Here is a 23483-nt window from a genome sequence, read left to right as displayed (position 1 = left end):
TCTCACATAGTTGAATTCAACTAAACAAGTGTTGAATCAACACTGTAATTTTAATATACAACACCAACACTGGAAATCTGACACTATCGTTCCCACTTGAATTTATTATCTTAGTGACCACTATTTTCCTAATGAGTTTATGGTCTCAATCGCTAGTATCAAGTCTTTTTCAATACAGCACAATGTTCATTTGGTATAATATGGTTCCTTTTAGAGTAAAATAGACAATAAAGCAGGGTGTGCTTTAGGGCGGGGCTACATCGTGGTTGACAGGCACCACGGCACAGCAATGCTTATGCCCATAGCCCTGTAAACTTTTTTAGTGTTATCCGTCTTTATATTTTAGAATTATCTCTTCCACATGTGGTCACTTCTTGCTCCATAAAGCAAAATGGTGACCATAAAAATGTCAAACTCAAGGCTTCAAAAGGGTGAATCACAAACCATTGGTTGAAGTTTGCAATGGCTCCGTCCACTTCTTTACCACAGTCTATGTTTGAATCAGAAATATTACAGTACCCGGTAAGATCAAAAAATGTCAATGTGCAAGACATTTTGAGTATCAAAAGAAGAAATATTTCGTCCTCTGAGGGACATGATCAGCAAATAAAATGTGAATCTGCCAATAACATGTTGACATTCATTTCGTAGGATTGGAATACCTGGCCACATAGTTTTGGACTATCTGGAAGAAATCAGAGAGGTTTATTTGCTATTTATTTTTAAAAAAATCAATCTTGATCAAGGGCAAATTTTGACCTGATTGGACAATACAGAAGAATTCCCTCCTTGGGGTCTTGTCATGTTCATATAAATTCTGTCCACATTTTTAGACAGACTAGCACCAAAATACCCAACCTCATGCTGGTGGGACAAAAAAGTATTTACACAATAAAATGAGAGATTAAACGATTAAAAAAAAATTCAGGCTGGCAGTCAATCCATTTGCAGCTTTAGTCCAGAAAGCACAGTCATATTGGCAGACTATAATGATTTGCTGATCTGATATTTATTAAGGCCACTCTCATCCTGGCCCCGAAGTACAACACACTGCAATTTCATTATTCAGTTGACAAATAATAACAGCATGTCTACACATCAAGAACTGTGACTGGATGCTTGGTGTCAGCTGCATGTAAAAAGATGCCCATCAGTGTGTCTAACCAAACAGAAAAAAAGTCAGATATTTCTGTCTCAGTTTCACCTACTATCCTCAGTTGTTGGTGCGACTGCAGACGGTCAACCTGCAGCTCGTCTCAGCACTAAGTTTGTTCTGCTCTCCTCCCTCATCAGCCACGCTAAATTAAGAGCCAGCCAGCCAGAGACAGCAGCAGCCCAAGAGCCGCAGGCAGCCAGTCATGACATTTCAGCTTCCCTGCGGCTGAAAATGACCCCAACACAAGAAGCCCTGGCCCCACGCACAGACGAAATATACTGTATGTGACACAGCTCTCTGATACATAATCCGAAACCTCGCCAGAATGTAGCCTATTCCAATATATTCGGAAAGCAAAAAAAACACATTCACACACATACACAGGGATCAAGTCCATTCAATACCAAAGCTCAACAGCTCTCATGCATATTTATGGAAAGGAAGAGAGGACCCACTCCGGAGAATATCAATCGAGGTTGTGAGGAAGTAGATTTTTCTATCTTTCTGTTTGGAAAATAAATGAAACTGAGATCAACTCAAAGTCAACACCAAACACAGCACAGGATAAAATGTCAGATATCACTTCACAGTGACCAAGTCCTCATTAGATTGTATGGCTTTGCCTTGCAAAGAGAAGTAACAGTAATTGTAATTGTCCAAAGTACTTAAGTCTATTGCACATAAATGGGTTCTTGAGGCGTTTTTACAAATTATCTGGTACACGCATCCAATTTAATATCAAACTCAATTCATCAACATTGTCTCCTGGGAAGACTTGGTTGTTGAATCCCACTTAAGACCAAGTACCAAAATAAGAGAAAAATAAGAAAACATTCATGCATAAGGCCCAATGTTTTTATTAACTCTGCCAAGGAGGTCTGACTGTTTATCTGCCAGCAGGATTATGGGGAAAACTACAGGCCCGATTTTCATTAAACTTGGTGGAAGGTTGCAGCATTGGTCAAGGAAGAAACTCATTTTGCATGCAATGTAATATTTCACATTTGAAAACATGACTTTGTTTTGTTTATGGGTTTTTCCCCCTTGGATATGTGCAATAATGCACCTTTAGTTAGTGAATGGTACCTGAATGTTTACTATTATGCATTACCCTTAACCCCTTAACAGCTTAATTGGTGACTCTAAAGTGTGAATCTATGTGTCTGGCGACCTGTCCAGGGTTTACCCCGCCTCTCACCCAATGTCCACCACTCTGTAGCCTGTCTGCTGATATATTTCATCTAATTATGAAACAGCAAGCAGTAAATTTGTCCTCTGTATTTAACCCATCCTTAGTGAACACATCAAGCTTAAAAGCAGTGGGTAGCACATTTTTGCGCCCGGGGAGCAGTGGGCGGTGCCTTGCTCAAGGGCACTTCAGCCTGTGGATTTGAACCGGCAACTTGCCTGTTACGAGCCCGATTCTCTAACCTCTAGGGCCACGGACTGTATAAAAGCATCAGTCATCAGGCCACATTTCCTGCACAATGAGAATAAAGACTAACAAACCAATGGGAATGAGAGGAGGGGGCGTCTTGTAGATTTCAGATAACTGAGTTCAAACCTTTCCACAGAGCTAATGACAGCCCATCAGCCCCCCACACTGCAGGCTGTGTTAATACTGAAACAATTATCACACAGTAAATTAACAAGCATCACAGGGAAGTGTTTTTCTACAACATTAAATTGCATTTGCACGCATCGAGCAGCCGCTGCTTACTCAATAACATTGTGTGTGTGTGTGTGTGTGTGTGTGTGTGTGTGTGTGTGTGTGTGAAAGAGAGAGAGGTAGAGTCAGCATGGGTACGGCCGGCCAGTCGGGCTGTCTTTGTACTGCATGTCATCACTCTGAAATTAGATGAATACATCACTCTGTGGCTGCGCCGGCCACAGACCTGACAGCTCGTCTCCACCATGCTGCAGGAGACGGAGCGGCTGATACTCGTCAACGGGAGAAGAATCATTTGCATCGAACGAGGAGTAAAGCGAGAACAAGAGCTCTCCAGCCTCGCCTCTTCCACTGATGGAAGCCTCCTCGGGGCTTCGAGAGGCCTGAAATCACTGAACGAGCAGAAAACACCGTTATCCTGATTTGACTCATGAAATAATCATCAAAGGCATTAACTCCACTTCACAGCGAGCGTTTATTTTATGAAGCATTCAGTGGTAGCTATTGTATCCCTGCATTACAGCATATTAAATGAAGGGGAATAATCTATCGGCAGGCAGTCCATTTGTAACTAATTGTGCAGCCTGACAGACACTTAAAATGACATATCTGTTTTGGTGCTTCTTTGTACAAAACATAAACAATGAGCCTTATCACCATTTTAAAGGCTTTCTTTTCATTGCTGATCCTTTCAAAAACAGCCTTTTACAAAGCCGCTTTTTTACTAATGGGAACTGCGTGGATCTAACAAACCCCTAATGTGAGCATTCACAGCTTTCAGGAAGGAAATCATATTTGCATTTCAAAGAAAAAGAAAATTTTGGCTAGCAGTGGTAGAGTGACTCTCCAATGGTTAGAATGTGTTTAGATTTGATGTGATAGTAAAGCTGTGCAGGCAAATATTTACAACAAAAATATGCTTGAAAAGATGAAGTGCATGAATGAGCATAAACCAACAAAGAAAGGTAAAATTGAACCAATATAAACATACAATTGCTGGTAAACAACAATCATTACACAATGCATAATGGGGCATGTAGGGCTGCAATGGACAAACTGTTCTTGTCCTCCAGATTCGGACAAGAAATGCTGGACTTCTAAGCTGCCCTGGGAGAATCCTTTCAAAGGCAAAAAGGCTTTGTTGGCCAATTATGATGCATTCAGGCTAAGAATGTGGACTTCAGAGGACAAAGTCCCTGAACTGCGCCACAGCATTAGATTTCCTTTTCAATTCTAATAAACAGAACAAAATGCAAGTTTTCTTTCCAGGCCTTCTATGTGTTTTTTTATTTTTATTTTTATTTTTGGCAAGAATTTAACCGCCATAGTTCTGACTTCACAGTGGTAGAATAAGCATTTGCCAAATCACTGTAAGGTAATATTGTAAAAGAGTGTAAAGAATTTTTCTGCACAAAAGGAATCCAACTTTGTTGCCACTGTGACCCATATAGTTACTGCACCCTTTAAAAGGAGATTTTCTGCATCACGACTCGAGCAAATCCTCTCTGAATAGATACACCTTAATAGGATTTTTTCTGTCCACAAAGTCAAGTTTCCATGCCAGTGTCAATTCAGAAGCTCCAGGTGATGTGACAACAGAAGGTATCTGTATATTCTGAATGTTTACTACTGCAGAGTGTGCACAGACATGCTGTCACATAAGGTATCCTCCTATGCCAAACATATATAGTAGAGGGTAACGCTCTAAAAATATACATTCAGCATGAATTTATCATGTGCCTTCAGGCACCACAGCATGTAGTGTGACAGGTTGGGTGGTCAGAGCCCAGTGGTACATTGGACCCATTCCCTTACCATTTTTACATTCACTCTATATATTTATTTCCTTGGTACATTGTATGATTTGGTAACCACGATTAGTAGGAGGTACTGATCAGGATCATCACCATCCAGTATATTTTTACTGGATTTTTGCTTTTGACACTAATAACTGACTCTTTAGTTCATCATTTTTGTAAATTGTCTTACTTGCTTTCTGGCAGTGTTACATTAAATGATCTCTGTTTTATCATTTCAGCCACCAGTCAGTTAGCCTAGCTTCACACAGAGGCTCTAAACAAGGGCTAACAGCTAACCTGGCTATGTGAAATGGTAACAAAATCTGCCTACCAGCTCCACTAAAGCTCAATAATTACATCATAAACATATTATCATGGAGAGGCTCTTCAGAAGGCATGTTGTCAATGTTAACATGATATGGAGCAGCTATGTTTTAGTGACAGCAGCTTTTCTCATTAGCTGCAGACCACACAACAAATAAATATCAAAGTGCTCATAATATGTGACTTAAAATGACGACGTCATGCTATTGCCAGTGCATCTGCCCATTTTCCTCACAGTTTTATAAATGTGCTGAGAGCAGGAGACATTGTGTCTCAAACTGCTGAGTAATAAATAAACAGCCACAGTGGCAGGGTTGCAGGCTGCGTCTCCTGAGATGGAGATTGTGGGCTGTGGAAGGGTCTCAGGAGTGCGCTGACAGCTCGGGGAAGAAGCTGTAGAGGTGACAAGTGGTCTTCATCAAAATGCACTGGCGTCATCTGTAAGGGAAAAGTTTGAGAAATGAATGGCTGCCCAAGAGTGCTGGGTTGGCTGTATATCATCATGTCCTTTTTCTTCACCCCTGGTGTCATGCTGCTATTTTATGGAGGGCAGCTGACAGCCAATTATCTGCTCAATAGGGAGGTCAACACTCTGGAGCTTGTCCGTGGAATGGGAGGAGAAGGAGGTAAACCAGACACTACGACGGAAAAACGCACCAATGCCTTCAGTTACTGACCTGGAAAATGTGGCCGGGATTGGTTGTGGCTCCGTCGTAACGTGAAGATTATCCTTGACAGGAGGTTCTGGATTTAGCATGGCAGGTGATGGCAGATAGGTGGAACTTTCATAACTGAGCTCAGCTTGAGGTAAACAGATCGACCGGATGTTATAACCAGGAGCAAATTAATTCTCATTTTAATGGAGAGTGTGAACAGACAGAGTGTGGTTAGAGGGACGTTATTTGCAGCAAAGCATGGTGCAAGTCAGACCACCTCGTGTTCCCAGTGATGAGGTCCATTAGGGCAGTGATGCAGACAGGTTTACACAGTGGATGGACAGGCTGGAGATGGTGGAATTACAGGTTGCGAGGAGTGAATTAAAAACAGCCACTTGGGTGCTTCTCCTGAAAATTCCAAGACACGGTTCGGGAATGATTTTCTATGCATTTTAAACCCTGGCACTCCCTATTATGTAAAGGTCAGTAAGCAAACTAACTGGTTTATTTGGGACACTATGGCACTGAGAAATCATGACTATGGTCCAACAGGCATTGCTCTTTAATGATCATGAGAGCTTGCTTCATGAAATTTCCCAAAAGAGACCAGTGGTGGAAGAAGTATAAAGATCCTTTAGTTAAGTAATATTACACTGTAAGCATGCATCTGCCAGACAACCAAAGTGGACTGAATGTGAAAAAAATGCATAGACAAACAAATAGCTGTCTGTCAGTTTTGATTTTGAGATATTCGTCTTTAATTTTCTGCATCAGACTGAAAAATAGTGAGTGGTATATTCGCCATCCCAGTGTTGAAAAGATGCTTTTGGGGATTTGGATGTGTTGTTTTTTTTTGCTAGAAAGCTTTTCATTGCTTTTTGCTTTAAGAAGAGGAGGGGAGGAGGAGGAGGACGGGGGCAGCAGTGAGGCTGGTAAAGGTCTCTGGGGTCTGAAGACTGTTGGACAGGTGAGGCAGGTCTGGTAGTCTCAGGGGTGTCAGGGGGATCCTGTCATTCAAACTAACAACCAACAGAGGTCTGGAGGAAGTGTGAGGGAGTGCAGGGTGAGTCGAAGATTGCTTTTTTGTTGCTAGCGAGGAAGCAGAGCCTTTGTTGTGCCATATGAGTAATTTATTTATCTGAGGGCTTGTTCTTAAGGGTTCTTTCCCTATAGGCATCTTCAGCAGATGTAAAGCTTCACTACCAATGACGGGTTTTTTCTTCACAGAAAGGAAGGCAGCAACTGACAGACCAAATGCTCATGTCAAAACTATCTTTCTTGAGTCTTCGATATGTGGCCCGACACTATCGAGTTCTGTCTGCAAATTGCATCCATCCAGGATGGCCTGTCGAGCCAAATCTACCAATTTTACCTCTAAATGAGCATCTCGTGTGTGGCACAGCCGACCAGTTATTGATTCAACTGTTGCTCAGTGTCTCATCGATATGGAAAAGGGAAGAGGTTTTGCCAAAACGTCATAGCAACCTTAAAAGGCTGTATTATGTCTCGACGGTGGGTTTGTCAGCCGTTTTAGTGGGGAATTCTGCAGTACTTAAAGTCCAGATTCCAGTAATCTCTTCTACAGGCATTTAATTATATCCACCTTAGCCAAGATAGTTTGCACACAGCAGCCAGAATGAGGGAGAGAACAAGAGAATGACTCGGTAACTTGCAGAACAAAGACTGTAATTGTATAAGAAGTACAAAATTTTGTAGTTTCGTCAGCCAATATTAGTTCCTATTAGTAATCTGAAGAAGGCTGAGGAGCGGAGGAAATCGTTGTCAGTAAGCATTTGCATTGCATCCTTGTTCTCAGAGAAAATATAACCGAAGTGAAATCCAGGGAGTACAGAGTGGAAACTGGTATCTGTCTGAGGTGAGAGGGCGCAGCTCATTCCTCACTCCTACTCCACAGGGGAGATCAGGAGTTCAGGATCGAAGCCAGCAGGTTTTTCCTGTCTCTAAAATTCACACACAAATCCCATCTGATAGAAAAGCACATTTTGAAAAAATTGCAGATCAGGTTTTATTATAAAATAAACAGACTGGCGGTGAGAGGAGTGATTCACTGTGGCAGCTAAAACAGTTCCCTATTTATTTATTATAATTCTGTGAACTTTGACATCATCTGTAACAGAATTAATAAACCAAACTGCCTTTTGGAATATGCCATCACACCTGTGTTTAAAGGTGATTGTTTACAACAATTTATTTTCAACAAGGATTAACAATTGAATTCTCCCCATTAGAAGAGGCCGTTCTCTGGGTGGTTTATTCTTGATTGCATTTGAACCTCACCTGTGTATACAAACTGACATTTATGCAGTTTATCATGTTGTTGATTACACTGAAGGTGGCTTCTAGCTGAAAAGCATTTGATTTTGTCCACAAAAAATAAAAATAAAAAACCTTTTTTAGTGAGTGCTGGCATTTTGTTTCTATGATCATGAAGCATTCCAAAACTACAAAATGAGATCTGTTTACGAAGATAAAATTTCTCTTGCCATGACTGTAGAGATTCAAAAACTGCTTACTGGTTCAACTAATTAGTGAAATGAGTTATACACTGTTGAAAGTAAATGCTCACTAGAGGGAAGGTTATCTCCAGTGTATCGGGTGGGGAGAAACAAACAACGTCAGGTGGGTGAAAGGTAATGATGACATGATTTACTTTAATGGAAAGAACCAATCTTTCCTATTAAGTTAAAAAAAAACCCTGAAAGTTCTGTATGTTACTTTTTTTGCAGCCACAAGTGCCAGCACTGAGTGTAACACTTGGCAGTGTCCAAATCAGCAGACAACAAGGAAGAAATGTTGCTCCATCTTGGATTTAACATGAGCTGGATCACACCCAAGATATGTTTTTACTACTTTACACTGCTGCAACATCAGCAGTGATGTGGGCGTTGTACCGGACCGTCGTGGTGAAGAAGGAACTGAGCCTGAAGGCAAAGCTCTCGATTTACTGGTCCATCTGTTCCAACCCTCACCTATGGTCATGAACTTTGGGTAGTGACCGAAAGAACAAGATTGCGGATACAAGCGACCAAAATGAGCTTCTTCCGTAGGGTGGCTGTGCTCAGCCTTAGAGATAGGGTGAGGAGCTCAGACATCCGGAGGGAGCTTTGAGTAGAGCCGCTGCTCCTTCTCATCGAAAGGAGTCAGTTGAGGTGGTTTGGGCATCTGGTAAGGATGCCTCCCGGGTGCCTCCCGTTGGTAGGATGTTTGGTGAAGACCCAGAACATGGTGGAAGGATTACATCTCTCTCCTGGCCTGGGAACGCCTCGGGGTCCCCCAGAAGGAGCTGGACATTGTGGCTGGGGAGAGGGACGCCTGGTATGCCCCGCTTAGCCTGCTCCCCCGCGACCCGGCCCGGACAAGCAGACGAGAATGGATGGATGGATGGATGGACACTGATCTGAAGTATATCTTTTAGGCTCTGGTTCAAGGTTCCATTGGTATTTATCAGTTTAGCAGACAATTTCATCCAAATCAAAAGACTGATCAGGTACATTCCTGTAAACAAGACTGAAATATTTCATAAAAATCTGAAAAAAAGACTTTTAAAGTTGCTGATTGTTAATTTTGGACAACAGTTTTAATAAGGATTGTTCTTATGCTCATTTGCAATTAACATTTCTTATAAAAATAATTCTGCACTGGGGCAAATATTTACTGCATCCAAGTTCTCCAACATTCCCTAACTTTCACCTCAAAGTCTAACTTAACAAGTCCCTGTCCCCCATGTCTGTGTGTGTTTCCAACTCCCACCCCCATGTCGACTTTAGCTCAGCATGTTTCCTTAAAAGAGGAGAACCTGTAAGTGCTTATGAAGTGAGGCACGGAGGGAGAGGCAGACCTGTAGAGTGACAAAGGGCGGGCATATGAACAGAGCAGCTGGAGGAGCTGGCTGAGCATCTTAGGTGTTTAAGTGCTCAGGTGGGGAGAGCAGTGGAGAGACTGGGCTTTGAGTTAGTTCATCACAGAGCTGCTGCCACTTGCTGACAATGAGAGCGTTACTGGGACCCAGAAAACTGCTGGCTCGGCAGAAATAGGCTGCTTTTGTTCTATTCAGCCTAGTGGAGCAGCAATAAACCTCCTCTCCCATTCCCCCAGTGCTGGGCACAAGAAGAAATAAAAAAAAAAGTTCCCTCTGCTTTTTTCCAGAAATGCTTGCATTCAAAAGCCGTTTTCACTTTGAGGATAAGGAGAGCGGACGATGAGAGGAGGGAGGAGAGGAGGATATTATCATATTGGAAAAGCAGAGCTGGCAGAGGAGGTGGGAGGGATGAGAGGATGGTTTGATTGTGCTGAGAGAAAGATGAAGAAGTAAAGACGGAGCAGAGAAGGAATGTATGATTGGATTTGGCTGAGTGGTAGAGCTTGCTGTCTGTTAGCTGGCTGAATGGGAGGCCAGTGTTATAATGGGAAAGAATGGGCATCGGCCGAGGGCTCTAATAGGGCCTTCAGAGAGGATTCAGAGGTTCAGAACAAATCCTCGGTCACAATGGAGCACAGGTCTGCACCGAGGCAGTCCAGGCTCTGTCCATCTTGCTAAATTTAATTACACTCACAGTGTGGCGGTCTGACTCACACAACAGCTTGTCTCAAAATAACTTCAGCCTGCTGAGGCTCGGCTTGGCGAGATTTGCATCCCAATATTTCTTTTATTAACAATAAACAACATCTGAAGGAAGAGGAAAAGCCTTGAAGAATTAACTTACTGGAGGTTTGTTATGTTTTAAGTGAGATTTAAATGTCAAAGTATTCAGCCTGTATTTCATCTGTTCTATGAGTCAGTCCACACAGATTACAAGAGAAAAGGATTTTCTCTTTACCCCTATAATGTCTGTCGTTGGAGATAATTTAAGGTTTATGTGTTGAGATCTTAATCTTCATATTGTCTTTCACCTCAAGGTCAGTGGAAGAAAATTGAATACATCCCATTACCTTTACCATAAGTGAACATTGGTTTCTTTTAAGCATGGCCACAATTGTTGTCTAAAGGCTCAAATATGCTTTTGAACCATGTATCATGAATGTAAATGTTAACATAATTGCTTATGTAAAACCTGTGTCACTGGAGAATTCCTCTAGAAGCACCACATAAATCAGATGGTGTAAGGACTAAAAAGAACACCAAAGTAGAGCTTCCAAATTTGCATTTAAACAATCACTGCGACACTCGAGGAGGTTGATCTAATGTTCATTTTCAGATCATGGAGCCATAAAATGGTAAAAGGTAATTGATAAAGTTCCTGATCTTGTTTGTCTGATGACTGATGAACAAAACACAACATTGACACGGCTCCCACTCTGCTTTTCCATCATTTTCCGCCGTGCAAGGACGTTCTGGTACATCCAACCCTACACTGCTCCTAGAGGTTAAACGCATATTGCATCTCACACGAGCATATCGTTCATTTCTGAGGACGTGCACAACCCAAACTACCACAGGATACGCAAGGCTGATGTCAAACATTCTTGTACATATAGTTACATATAGTTAAAAGAAAGCATATTTAAGCTTTAAAATCACTAACAGTTATTGTATATCAATCTAAATTTCTCTTTACCACAGCAGAGGCACATAAGAAAAAAAGTCATGAATCATTTATTACAGTTTTTGAAGGCACTAACAAATGATGTGGTATTGCAGATAGAGGCATTGGATCGGAATACCATCATGTTACCAGAAGCCTGTGACAAATTATGTGTGTTTAAGTGTTTTGGTTTGAGGTGGGATTGGTAATCAGATATTAACCATAGAAGGAATGATCATCAATAGGTTTTTCCTATGCTGATACAAATGCAAATGCAAAGTAGTAACTATCTTACTATTGCTAAATATCTCTTGAATCTACTTGCTCTTCTGTGCATTTAAACATGTCACATGGGGGGACATGTCTGCCCACTGAACTCTGTTAATCAGCACGAGTAACAAGTGAATTTTACATAATTTTTATAAATTAGTTTGCAGTCTCTTTTCAATAGACTCTGCACTCTATAAGAGTAGTTAAATGTTGGATTTTGATTCAACAACATTTTATATGTTTACCAGAAAATAATGAAATTAATGAAAACTAAAAAAGATACCACTACTACTAATACTATTACTACTAACACCGGGATTCCACTGAATGACGGCTGCAGATCCGGTATATTTTCAAAATAAAATACCTCAGGTTCACGGCATATCGTATTTCATAACTTGAAGGCGTCATGATGGGCGGGGACAGACCTGAAGTCAACAGGTTGGGTTTTCACTTGTCTTTTCACCCCACTGACACCGCTCACTCCGGTGCTTATCGCTAAGTGAACACCTCCTGCAGCAGCAGCACATACACACTGTACTGCTACAGAGCTAGCTGTAGCTAACTGCCGCTAACGAGGTCGCCCGGCTTGTTAGCCCTCGTTAAGACGGAGTCGCTGGATTTGTCTCCAGTCATTAATGAGGAGATGGTGATTCTCTTCCAGTTATATCAATTGATTACGCGTGAATTCGCGAGATTTCGTGCGTCTTCGGGACTCTGCTGTCCGCAACAGCTTGACACAGACGGATCCGGTGTGTGTTGACGGACTGCGGAGATACGCAGCCGTTGCGGACGGACCCTTTTCGGAGTCGTAATGCATCCAGTGGAATCCTGGGGTAAGAATGTTATTATTAAGGTAATGAAATAGTGTAATGGTATAAATGTGTTTATTCGTCAAATAAATATTTCATAATAATACAATTTGGATAACAAGTAACTTTATTACTAACTCTTAGAAATTCAAAACATACTTAAAGTGGATGTTAAGTTTTTCTTTGACATTTTACTTGCAAGCTGTGACATAATTCCCCTCACCCTGCTCTGTCCTCTCCCTAGTGATTAGTCAATAAGTTCTCAACCCCGAGTTGAGGGACTCAATACAACCTATGTGTGTATGCCTACTGGCCATTAGGGGTAAATACAGAAATATATATCTTGCTGTAATTTGATCCTTTAAAAGTCAACCACCCTATGAACATTATAAATGTCAGACCGGCACCAGGAATCAGTACACAGTATCGGACAACTGGGTGTGTTTGAGCGTGGCTGAGTGCCTGTAATGCAACATTTGCTTAGTCCGAGCACTCCTCCGAGCTACATGTGCCGCATGGTGCATGTCATTGTGCCTCAAGGAGGAGGGCAGTACAGTCAGCTGGCTCCATTTAGCTTCGCTGTTGTTTGGCTAACCTGCTGGGTGGCAATTATGCCTGCAGGTAATGTGAGAGAGAGACTGAGGGGCGTATTAAAGCAACTGTCAGGGTCACCTTTAGAGCACAGTGGGGGCCAACACATTTCTCTTCAAGAGTGGATCATACAGTACACTACAATATCAGCCCATATCAGTTACTTCCTTACCATAGAGTCTTATTATTACTGCTGTTTTAACATGTAATCTTAATGATGTATCTGGTGAGTAAAACTGGATCTATTCTATACTGCTGGGTCGATAAAGTGCAAAATCTAAAATGCACTAACAGTTTTTAAGATATGTGTATTTTGTTGTCATTAATCCCTTTTGGAGTCACCGATCACACTGGCATGATCGAATCACATGACTTCTGGAGTTTCAAGCCAGTACTTTAGAGGGAAACTGACAGCAGGGCTCAACACTGCTTAATTTTTAAATCATCACATCATGACTTGATTTGAAACTCCATGATGTGATAATTTAAAAATGAAGCAGTGTTAAGCCCTGTGTCAGCTTCCCTCTCAAGTACTGACTAGGGGCTCCATGACGGTTTTGTATGATGATGATAGGCCAAGTAAAACCGGAGTAAAGGACAAATATGTTTAAGATGAAAATATAGAACTAGATGTTCTCCTTATTTTACCTCTTATATGTTATATTTGCAACCTGTGTTCACAGGATCCCCCACTGATCGTAAGGTCGGTGGTTCAATCCCTGACCATGGCAGCCTACATGTAGAAGCCTCCGGCCACCAGTGTATGAATGTGTGTTTGAATGGGTGAATGAGCGCTGTGTGTAGTGTTGTTGCAAAGACTAGAAAAGAGCTGTACAGGTGCATTTAACATTTGTAACATTTAAAATTCATCCGATTTTATGGTGTTTTTGGGGTTCAAAATGTTATTGCAGTAAGTAAAGTGAAAAAATAATTATCAGGTCATATAGGTGGGGTTGGGCTGAAAATAAAATATACCTACATGGCATGGTAAACATTTTTAAGTGGTATATACAGGCAGAATGACAAAGAGCTAACTGCTTGCAATAAAAGGCATTGAGCAAAAATCTCATATTTTTTGAACATTTTAACAGAGTTTCTTTTATTTTTCAATGAAAGTTTTGTCGCTTGAACTGAGCACAAAACCACTTTTGTGTGAGTGATAAAAAGCTGAAGAACATCAAACCCGCAGCTATTTTTCAGTACAGAGTAACTGGTTGCTTTGTTTACTACATGTTATAGGACCAGGTTTCCCTGCACAGCTCTCTCTTATCAGTCCAGGGACCCTCTGCTTCACTCTCCTATCGTGTATGATTTTGCCTTTGTTTTGACTCCCAGCACACACACACTCCCTTGCATGCGGTCACTTTGACTGTGTGTTTTACAGAACTAAAGGCTTTTTACCTTCAGAGGAGTGGAGGAAAATCAATGTTGCCTGCCCTTTAAAAACAATTCACAGTTGTACAGTTTCTCAGGGGGCTAGGGGTGAGCTCGCTGCTGCCACTCGCTGATGTCCTGCAGCCATCACATTCGGCACTAAATTTCACACTATTGCAACAAATTCAATAAGCCAAGAAGACATTACCAATGCTCAGATTATTACAGAGAAAAAGGATGCATACTTACTTTTGCAGCTCAGTTATAAAGCCATATATTATAGTTATCAGTGTAACAGCTGCAGTCAACGATGCTGCATGTCTGTTTATGCAGCATTCTATGATAAAATTCAACATTATCAGTCTGCTTGGTATTGCTCAGTACTTCACACTCATCTTACAGACATAATGCACGTAAGGTTATCTTTCTGCCCTGAGCATACAGGAGGAAGCGCTGCATTATTCCACCCTCCCATCACACGCTGACTTACACTGGCAGTGGAGTAATCTCACACTGATCTTTACTTCACCACACCTCATCAACAGCCATTTGCAAACAGCTATGAGTGAGATGAGAATTCATCCCTGAGTTTAATTTAAAATGAGAGCGCTGAAGAAGTAAAGTTGTGTAGGAAAAAGGGGCTGCAGGCCAAAATGAAGAGGATTACAGATGGATTACCTGTGTTCTGACTCGTGGATGGAGAATATGACTCCTGACGTCGAGGACTTCTGCTGGATGGAGGCCAAGAAGGTAAACTCACTTTTCCTCCTGAACAGCTGCACCACTTTCTCTGTGATGTGTGCCGGGGCGTGAACTGCTCTCCCAACATCTGAAGGAATAAAGTCAAATGGAAAGAAATCATGAGCTTATGCAAACTCTTTTCACAGGCGACGTGCTGTGAGCCGTCTTCATGCGTACTTGCCAAAAAGCTGGAGCAACATATTAAGCTATCTAATCGCACATGGTGAAACACCTTGACGCTTTGAGAATATCTGTCATCAACAGTTCTGGAAGTTCTGTCTGGCACGGCACGCTGCGTGTAGCTTTTTGGCACCAACAGATTGTTTTTTTTCCACAACTAGTGCATGTAAATTGATTCTAAGACAGGAAACTTTGCATTGATGTGTGTGCTTGTTACACTATATATCTAGATTTGGCAATTATCCATTACGATAAGTGTATACTTGGGATCTGGGAAAACTGCAACAACATATCCAACTGCGAAGTCTGACAATTAGAGAGGTTGTAAACAAAACAACAGTTAAGCACTGAAAATGTTGATAATTAATGATATCTTATTGCTATTTTAATAGGTGACAGTTGAATCAGGGAGTTATATTCTAGAGTTTGGGTCCCAATTCGACTGTCTGCCTTCAGTTTCTCTTTGAAATACACTACCGCTCAAAAGTTTGGGGTCACTTAGAAATGTCCTTATTTTTTAAAGAAAAGCACACTTTTTTATTTATTAAAATAACATTAAATTGATGTGGTAAATGACTATTGAAGGCGATTTTCTTATGGAATATCTCCAGTGGCACATTGTGTTAATCCACGTTTACAGTGTTGAAAGGCTCATTGATCATTAAAACACCTGAGCATTATGTTAGCACAGCTGAAAACTGTTTTGTTCTGATTTGAGAAGCAATATAATAATCCTTCATCAGGCTGGCTGAGTATCTAGAGGTAAAGTTGGAGATTTGTACACGTTAAAATGATTATATCTACCCTTCTCAATGTCTTAACTATATTTTTGATTAATTTTGTAACTCATTAAATTAATAAAACGGTTTGTTTCCATGTAAAACAACACACACATTTTCACATTTTTGACAATTTTGAGTGATGTGGCATGATATCATGTCAGGAATTGGACATCGTCAGTATTAGTAAGACGTTATTTCCAATAGGAATGTGTGATATGTAACATTTCAATCAGAATTTAGGTCAGATTAGTCTGTGTGTGACCTTGCATTTCACCCATTTGTCAGCAATAACAGTGCAGAGAGGAATCACAAGTTTAGTTAGAATGCAGCATTTTATAGAAGATGGATGGGTACAAGTATGACGATGTGTTTATGTTTTTCATTTCCATCGTCAACATCTGTGGAATAAATTACAGAATACTGTTTTTTCATGTTAGATGTCAGTTTATGGAGATGAGTGACAGGCTGCAGAGGATGTGGAGTTAGCAGCGCATCTGTGCCAAGACAAAAGCTCCTTACTGGAGCTTTTGTCTTGGCATAAAAACTACAATACGCAGCAATAAAGAGGACTGTGTTTGTTCTATCTCTGAACATTCTCTGTGTTTTGTATTGCATCCAGACTAAGCTGAGTTTATTCCTACTTTTTCAGAGAGTGGTTTCGATTTAGGTCAATATGGAATGAAAAGAAACTAACAAACTGAAGAGCCAGTTATTGTTAAATGATGATGCCAAAATAAACTGCTTAGAAACACATTTCAAGGACACCTGGCAACTCACAATCACAAAAGATCAGACAAAAGGGTTTGTTTTCTAAGACAACAGTGCTTGTAAATACAATCAAGTGAGTTTTACATTTCCTCCTCCACAGTGTATAGCCTACTTTGTAGAATTGCTTCAACTTCACTGAGAAGGAAGCATGGTAATATTTGAATAACTTTCTGCTGCATTGCTAAGTGCTAATTAAGCCCTTGACATCACTCTGGATGGCAATGTCAGTGTGATTGTTGATGAGTGGGTTCACCACTTTTGACAAGACTGAAATATATCAAATGATTCACGGTTTACAGAGGAAGAATCCTTTTGACTTTGATGCTCCCTTTATTTTCCCCCTGTGAAATACACATTTTTGTTTTTTTAATGAACAATGATCATTCAAGTACCCTCAGAATTCAGTCTGATAACTCTGCTGGTCCCCTGACATTTAAACTAGCACCACAATGAGGTCAGCATTTCTGTAATTTATGACCAAATTTCTGCACATCTTTGACATTTCCATCAGCCTCAGATCTACTTAGTGCTAATTAGCAGATTTTATCACGCTAACATGCTCAATAAAGATGCATTGTGAACACTGTATCTTCAAAACACAAGCTTGTTAGGATTACAGCACGGCTGGAGACAATTAGTTTCCTGTGGTCCATGTCCAACCAAAACTAAATTCCAGCAAAAACAAGGAATAAACAGGATTAAAAAAAACACTGTTTGTTTTTGGCATTAAAACAATGACATGTGTAAATAAAGAGGAATAAATCATGTAAGCTGATAAATATGTATGTATTAAGTTAGCATTTTTGTTCCATCAGACAGCAGTAAAATCTTGGAACGTAAGCATTTTTGCATGCATGTGAATTAATGTGAGGATACTGGAGGAACACAGGATACAGTGAAGGAGAAATGATTAGATCATGTTCTTCAATTTCTTGTTTATTTTAATGCCGGGTACAACTAAATGTACATTTGTTTGGACAAAATATAATGATAACAACAAAAATAGCTGATAAGAGTTTAATTTAAGAGCTGAGATCTAGCCATTTTCCGTGGTTTTCTTGATAATAATTTAGGTTATTATCAAGAAAACCACGGAAAATGTCTAGATATAAGCTCTTATATTAAACTCTTATCAGCTATTTTTGTTGTTATCATTATATTTGTCCAAACAAATGTATTTATGTCTTAAGTAAGTATTTTGTTCCATCAGACAGCACAACTCAGTAATAAATAGTAAAGTCTTGGAACGTGTGAGGATACTGGAGGAACACACTACATGTGTCTGGGCCACCAGAACTGAGGACAGATCTGAACGAGACGCTGTGGTTCCACACTCCCAGCTGAACATGACAGACAGTCCAGTGGAGAGAAGCCGGTCTCTGTCTCAGCACAGGGCTTTTAAAACTCCCCAGGGTGACAGTGGCCCGCCTGCCTTCACACTCAGCCTCCCTGCTGTCACAGCCCAGTCGATGGAGTGCCACTTCCCCCGTCCTCCCCAGTCCTGCAACACGCTGGCTCCCTGACCAGAACCTGTCATTAGATCATCTCTTCAAATCTGCAGAGACACTAGCCCCGTTTTCATGATGTGATAAAAATGTCGAATTTCAAGTCTGTTGTTGTTTTTTAATGCAGCCTGCATCACAAATAAAGAAAGAAGCTAGGTGGGTGCGCTTCAAGGTCAACAAATTGTTTCCATGTTAATTCAGTAAACTGCTTCGTGTGATCGCTTAATCAGTCAAGTTCACAGTCTTCACAGCTGGAATAGATAGCAACAAATTGCTGTAATGAGTCCTGCTTGAAAGAGGCAGCAAACAAACTAAAGCAGGCTCTTTTTCCAGTGCATATGAGCCTGGCTGCAAATGAGAATGGAAGTTGAACTGTATTTTATCTGCAGTGATTAACTGCACAATGCATTTCCTTTCAAAGAAATGCCAGGGCTGGAAGATCAATGGCTCAGCTGGCAGAGACTTAACATCACAAGTTGTCCTTTTTTAAGTTTATATCCTAACAACATTAAACTGCAGCAACTGTCTGTATACCTAGGCAAATAAAATGTTGTTGTCCTCACACACAAGTAACAAAATCATTGATTATGTTTAGAAGAAACCAACACTGAATGTAGCTAGGAGATGGAATACAAAAACTGTTCTTCTATGCCAAAGTCAAACACAGGAAAATGTAGGTTGTCTTCAGAAAATGACCAATGCTGTGCTTTTTGTGTTAACATCTCATTGGATTTTTTTTGTGAGGAAAAACAAAAGCAATACCAATTAGATTTAAATAATAGAAAAGAATCAGTTTGAGTGAGAAAGCTCAATTTCAAAAGCTTAAAAAAAGAATATAAAATAAGAGATAAATGGCTTTAATGCGGATATATCTTTCTATATCTTTCTATCTATAAAATGAGGCATGTCGTGTTGATACATGAAATAATATTTTCAACTGTATATTTATCTTACTGATAAACAGATTTGGTGTTGTATTTATCTTGCCAATATTTGACTTTAACATTTTTTTTAACGGCAAAACAAGTTTCTAATCCAAATCCAGATGCTATTTTTCTTAGAAACGATAAGAATTCATTCTAAAACAGGATTGTATGACTTCCTTAAATAGCTTCTTTGAGACAGCAGCCTACACGGATGAGCTGCACACTACAAAGTGCAGTTGTTCTATTATAATATTGAGCCCTGACATCCTATTTCACTCATGCGTTCACACTGAGCACCATGTGTTGTCAGTTAAAGACTGTTATCACCAGCTTTGTTACATAATAGGAATCTGTTTGTGTTTGTCACTGGAAATTTAAATTCTGAAAACTATTGTTCTCAAATTGTATTGTTAAGTTCTTTGTATTCTTTCAATTAAATCTTTGACATCTGAAAATATGTGGTATTCGTTCAAGATAATTAAACATAACTTAATAACAATGGTGAAGTTTATATATAACTAGATCAGACCTGGGCATTAGTCATGAGGTTACCCAGAAATTAGAAATCAATACAACCACAGTGCTTTTATTTTGAAGGCAAGTTATGTATGTGCTTGCATGCGTATGCACGTGCACAGAAATGCGTTCCACAAAAAACACTTTAGTTACCTTGTTGCTAAAATGGTATCTTACAATAAAAAAAGAAAAGTTTGAAAAGAATGTAGACTTTTTAACGAGAAATTTAAGCGCAAGATAGACTGGACCTTTCTCACGAAATAAGAAAAAAGAACTAAAAAAAAAGCAAAAACACTACTGATTTACTGCAAAATATACGTTCTTTATATTGTTTTACTGGTTTGAATGTATGTTTAAAATAAATAGAAAAGTGAGATAGTTTATGGTGAGATAGAGTTTTTATATTTTTTTTACTATCATATTTGACTCACTCCACATTGACTATTCTTACCAGTAGGATCAAAACCATATAATTTTATAAAGGGATTAAATTAATATTGAGCAGAAAATAAGTTCAGAGTATTGGTCCAGCCCCCTGCAACCTTCACAGTATCTCATGTGGTCCCTTAGGAAAATGAATTGCCCACCCCTGATCTAGATGCTGTAACACGAGCTAGAGGGCCAAAAATGGGAACAGATGCTGTTTGACAACGGGTCTTGTAGACACAAACTTTACATCATTAAATCTGACATGTACTTAAACACACAAACCAAAGATGATAGTTTACCAGTTAACAAATTGTGCTGTGCCAAAAGCAGAATTGGCCAGTGGAAACTAAAAATTACAAAAATTGCTCAAACCAAAAAAACAACAAGTGTTACCACACCCAGACTGTCCTCTAATCATGATGGATGGACAGTATGATGGGAGCAGAACTAAAGCAGCACCCTAACAGTCTCCACTGTACCTCAGTCTCAGGCTTGTAGACATAAACAAACCTATTTACAGTGACAGGAGGAAACAGGTAGAGCAGGAAGGTTCGTCTCCCCGCAGACAAGATGAAGCTCAGTGTAGCAGGCAGCAGCCGGCTGTCAGCCCCCCCTCCCTCTCGATTTTACAGCTCATCACTTTAATCAGGAGCCTGGCGGGTGGGTCCTCCCCCAGCCCGGCTAAGTCTTACAGATGGCCTCTTTAACTGGCAGTGAGGAAGAGGAGCTCAGCCGCGGTCCGGAGAGACTTCACTCACCAAAAAGACAGCCAGTCAAGTCCGTGTGGACTTCTGTCTGGCCCGATATGGAAAACTTGTGTAACCGTGTCACAGCCAGATAAGCACATTACTGTACTACACTCAAGTTTTTGCCAAGGGCACAAAGTAGATCAGGGCAGAGTTTTCTAGGAGGCCAGTGTCCAACAGGCCAGCAACTGGCAAGAAAATCTCCAAGAGCCTGAAACTCTCCAGCTTACGAGGAGGAACATTACTGTTCATTACCTCCTGCAGGTTTCTATGTTTACCTTCTCAGTGCATGAATTTGTATTGACTGCTACAATAGCTGGCTGTTAATTAGGGTTGACTGATATGACACCGGAATAATTTGAACCGTGCTATAATTAAGATAAAAACAAAAACAAGTTAACACATAGGGCCTTAAAATAAACCAACACTTTGCTGTTTCCATAGCTCAGAGACTGCCAAACGTTTGTTTTTTTTAATAAATAAAAATATTTTCAAGCCCACCCTAACCCTCAGGCGGCCACCCAGACAAAAAAAACTGTCATGTCTTTATAGCTTATTTCCCTATTTATGACAACTGTTAGATTAAATAAATCAAAAAGAAAATGCATCAGTTCGAGTGAGCCAGCTCAATTTTATAAGCTTCATAACTGAATATAAAATAAGAGATACAGTAAATGGCTCTAATGCTGATATGTCTTTAAGTGGTTTTGTATTATTTGCTCTGTACATCATTACTGATAGCACTGATAGGATTTTATGATGACCCCTATGTTAAAATTTCCACCTTTTACAGCAGAAATAAACATGATTACAGCCAGGTACAAAAACAAACAAACATTTGTCTTTATAGCTATTTCCCTATTTATGACAACTGCATGAGGATGATTTTTTTAAAATTCACAGTAATTGGCAAGTTTCACTTCTGTAAACATATGGGTGAAGTCGCAGAGACTTCATGACACTGATTCACCTGGATCGACTCTACCTTAACCACTACGTATGAGGATGTGCTGCATCCTTCTTTAGATGACATGATGCTATGCAATTAGGTCAATTGAGTTTCATTGTCTGCCGTCATTAAAGTGGCATGTGGTAAGTGGTTTAGCGCTGTAATTTTTTTACTATACAAGCACTTGATATTTTACAGATACAGTTGAAAAGATGACAAACAGTTATTTTTTAAGTTGTTGATTAATTTTCATCCTCAGCTTTCCAGAGTGGAACATTATGTCTTCAAATAACTTGGTTTCTGAAACCAACAGTCATACATTAAACAGAGCAAAGCAGCATATTCTGGGCATGGCGCTCAGTTTCTAAACTATATTTTTTCTCAAAACACTTAAGTTTGGAAGTCATGGCAAAGGTTTAATCACCTCTAAATCAGTGCATGTTTACCATGCAGATTAATCTGGACAAAGTAACGTTATACATGCACGCACAGCAGATGCCAAGACCACTGTTATCTATACTCAGGCGTCAGATCAAAGAGTGTCTCTATGCACTCTACAGCCAGCCAGGCTGTCTCTGTTGGACAGTTGTCACATGCTTACAGTCCCTGCAGCAACATATTCTGCATCACTGGCAGCTGTTCAGAGACTGCTGGGTTACAGCAAGGAACCACATTAAAGGTACAAGAGGAGAATAACACATCAAAGTTTTCTGGCACCAATTAGCTAAATTCGCAATAATGGATGGATAACAAGATGAAAGCTTCTTTTCTATGGCCACAGCAAGAGTGACCATAAAGATGCTGCTGGTCGATCCATCAGCTCAGCCATTTACACTGTCAAAAAAGAACCTGTTGTTTTTACGGTAAAAAAACGGCAGCTGTTTTTGCCAGAACTTTACCGTAATAAATACGGTGCAACTTTTTCTTATATCATGGTAAAATGATATTAGCGATGTTGATTTCATGTTTAAGATTGCTATTTTATTCCATATTTTACAGTAAAAAATAAAAGTTTTTCCATCAAAAGAAACGCTGTTCTGCCATATAATTGACAAGAAAATACTTTATAAATGCTGCATGAATTAAAGATTTTACCATTAAATATGACAGTATATATATATATATATATATAACCGTATATTTTGTTACAAACACGGTCCATAACAGTTTACAGTGGAGTAATGTATTTTTTTTCAAAACTGTAAAAAATACTGTTTTGGCTGATTTATACATTTACAGTGTTTCATTGTTACTGAAACTGAATTAACCCATTTATCATTTTACGATCTTTTACTGTCTTGGTTTAGCAGTTTTTCACTGTAAAATCTATGGACATTTTTTACAGTGTACCAACCAGGTGGGATTTTTGCAGATAATTAAGTAGGTATCTTCAGGCAGAAAGTATGCAGATTGCATAATTCTAGTTCGGATGTAATAACTAGGAGGGCACTATGAGAGGACAGACAACTACCAAGGCCATGCCCTATCTCACACTGTTAATGAAAGTGGGAGAAAAAAAGGTGTGTATTTTTCCCGTGATTAGGATCTGCTTCAAAAGTTTCGTGAAAATCGGAGCATTAGTTTTTCCCATAATCCTGCTTACAAACTGACACACAAAACCAACAAACTGATAAACCAAACGCATAACCTTCCTGGCAAACTTAATTAAAAATAATAGTAAAACTTAACGCGAAAACAGAGTTGCAAGGCACTGTACATGGGAGAATTAAGATAAAAATCAGCAATT

At 39.9% G+C, this 23483-nt stretch overlaps 1 protein-coding gene across 1 annotated transcript in view; it reads right to left on the bottom strand.

Annotated features, from left to right (window-relative positions):
- Window positions 1-23483, bottom strand: part of LOC131982823 (protein kinase C-binding protein NELL1-like) — a 306508-nt gene that overhangs the window by 242611 nt on the left and 40414 nt on the right. The window contains exon 3 of the mRNA XM_059347448.1: window positions 14873-15023. Within this exon, the coding sequence (XP_059203431.1) occupies window positions 14873-15023 (151 nt within the window). The remainder of the gene's footprint in view (window positions 1-14872; window positions 15024-23483) is intronic.

Source organism: Centropristis striata, chromosome 2 (assembly GCF_030273125.1).
Source record: "Centropristis striata isolate RG_2023a ecotype Rhode Island chromosome 2, C.striata_1.0, whole genome shotgun sequence".
Classification (NCBI taxonomy): Eukaryota; Metazoa; Chordata; class Actinopteri; order Perciformes; family Serranidae; genus Centropristis; species Centropristis striata.
Note: the sequence above shows the minus strand (reverse complement) of the source record. Positions and strands in the feature narration are given on the sequence as shown.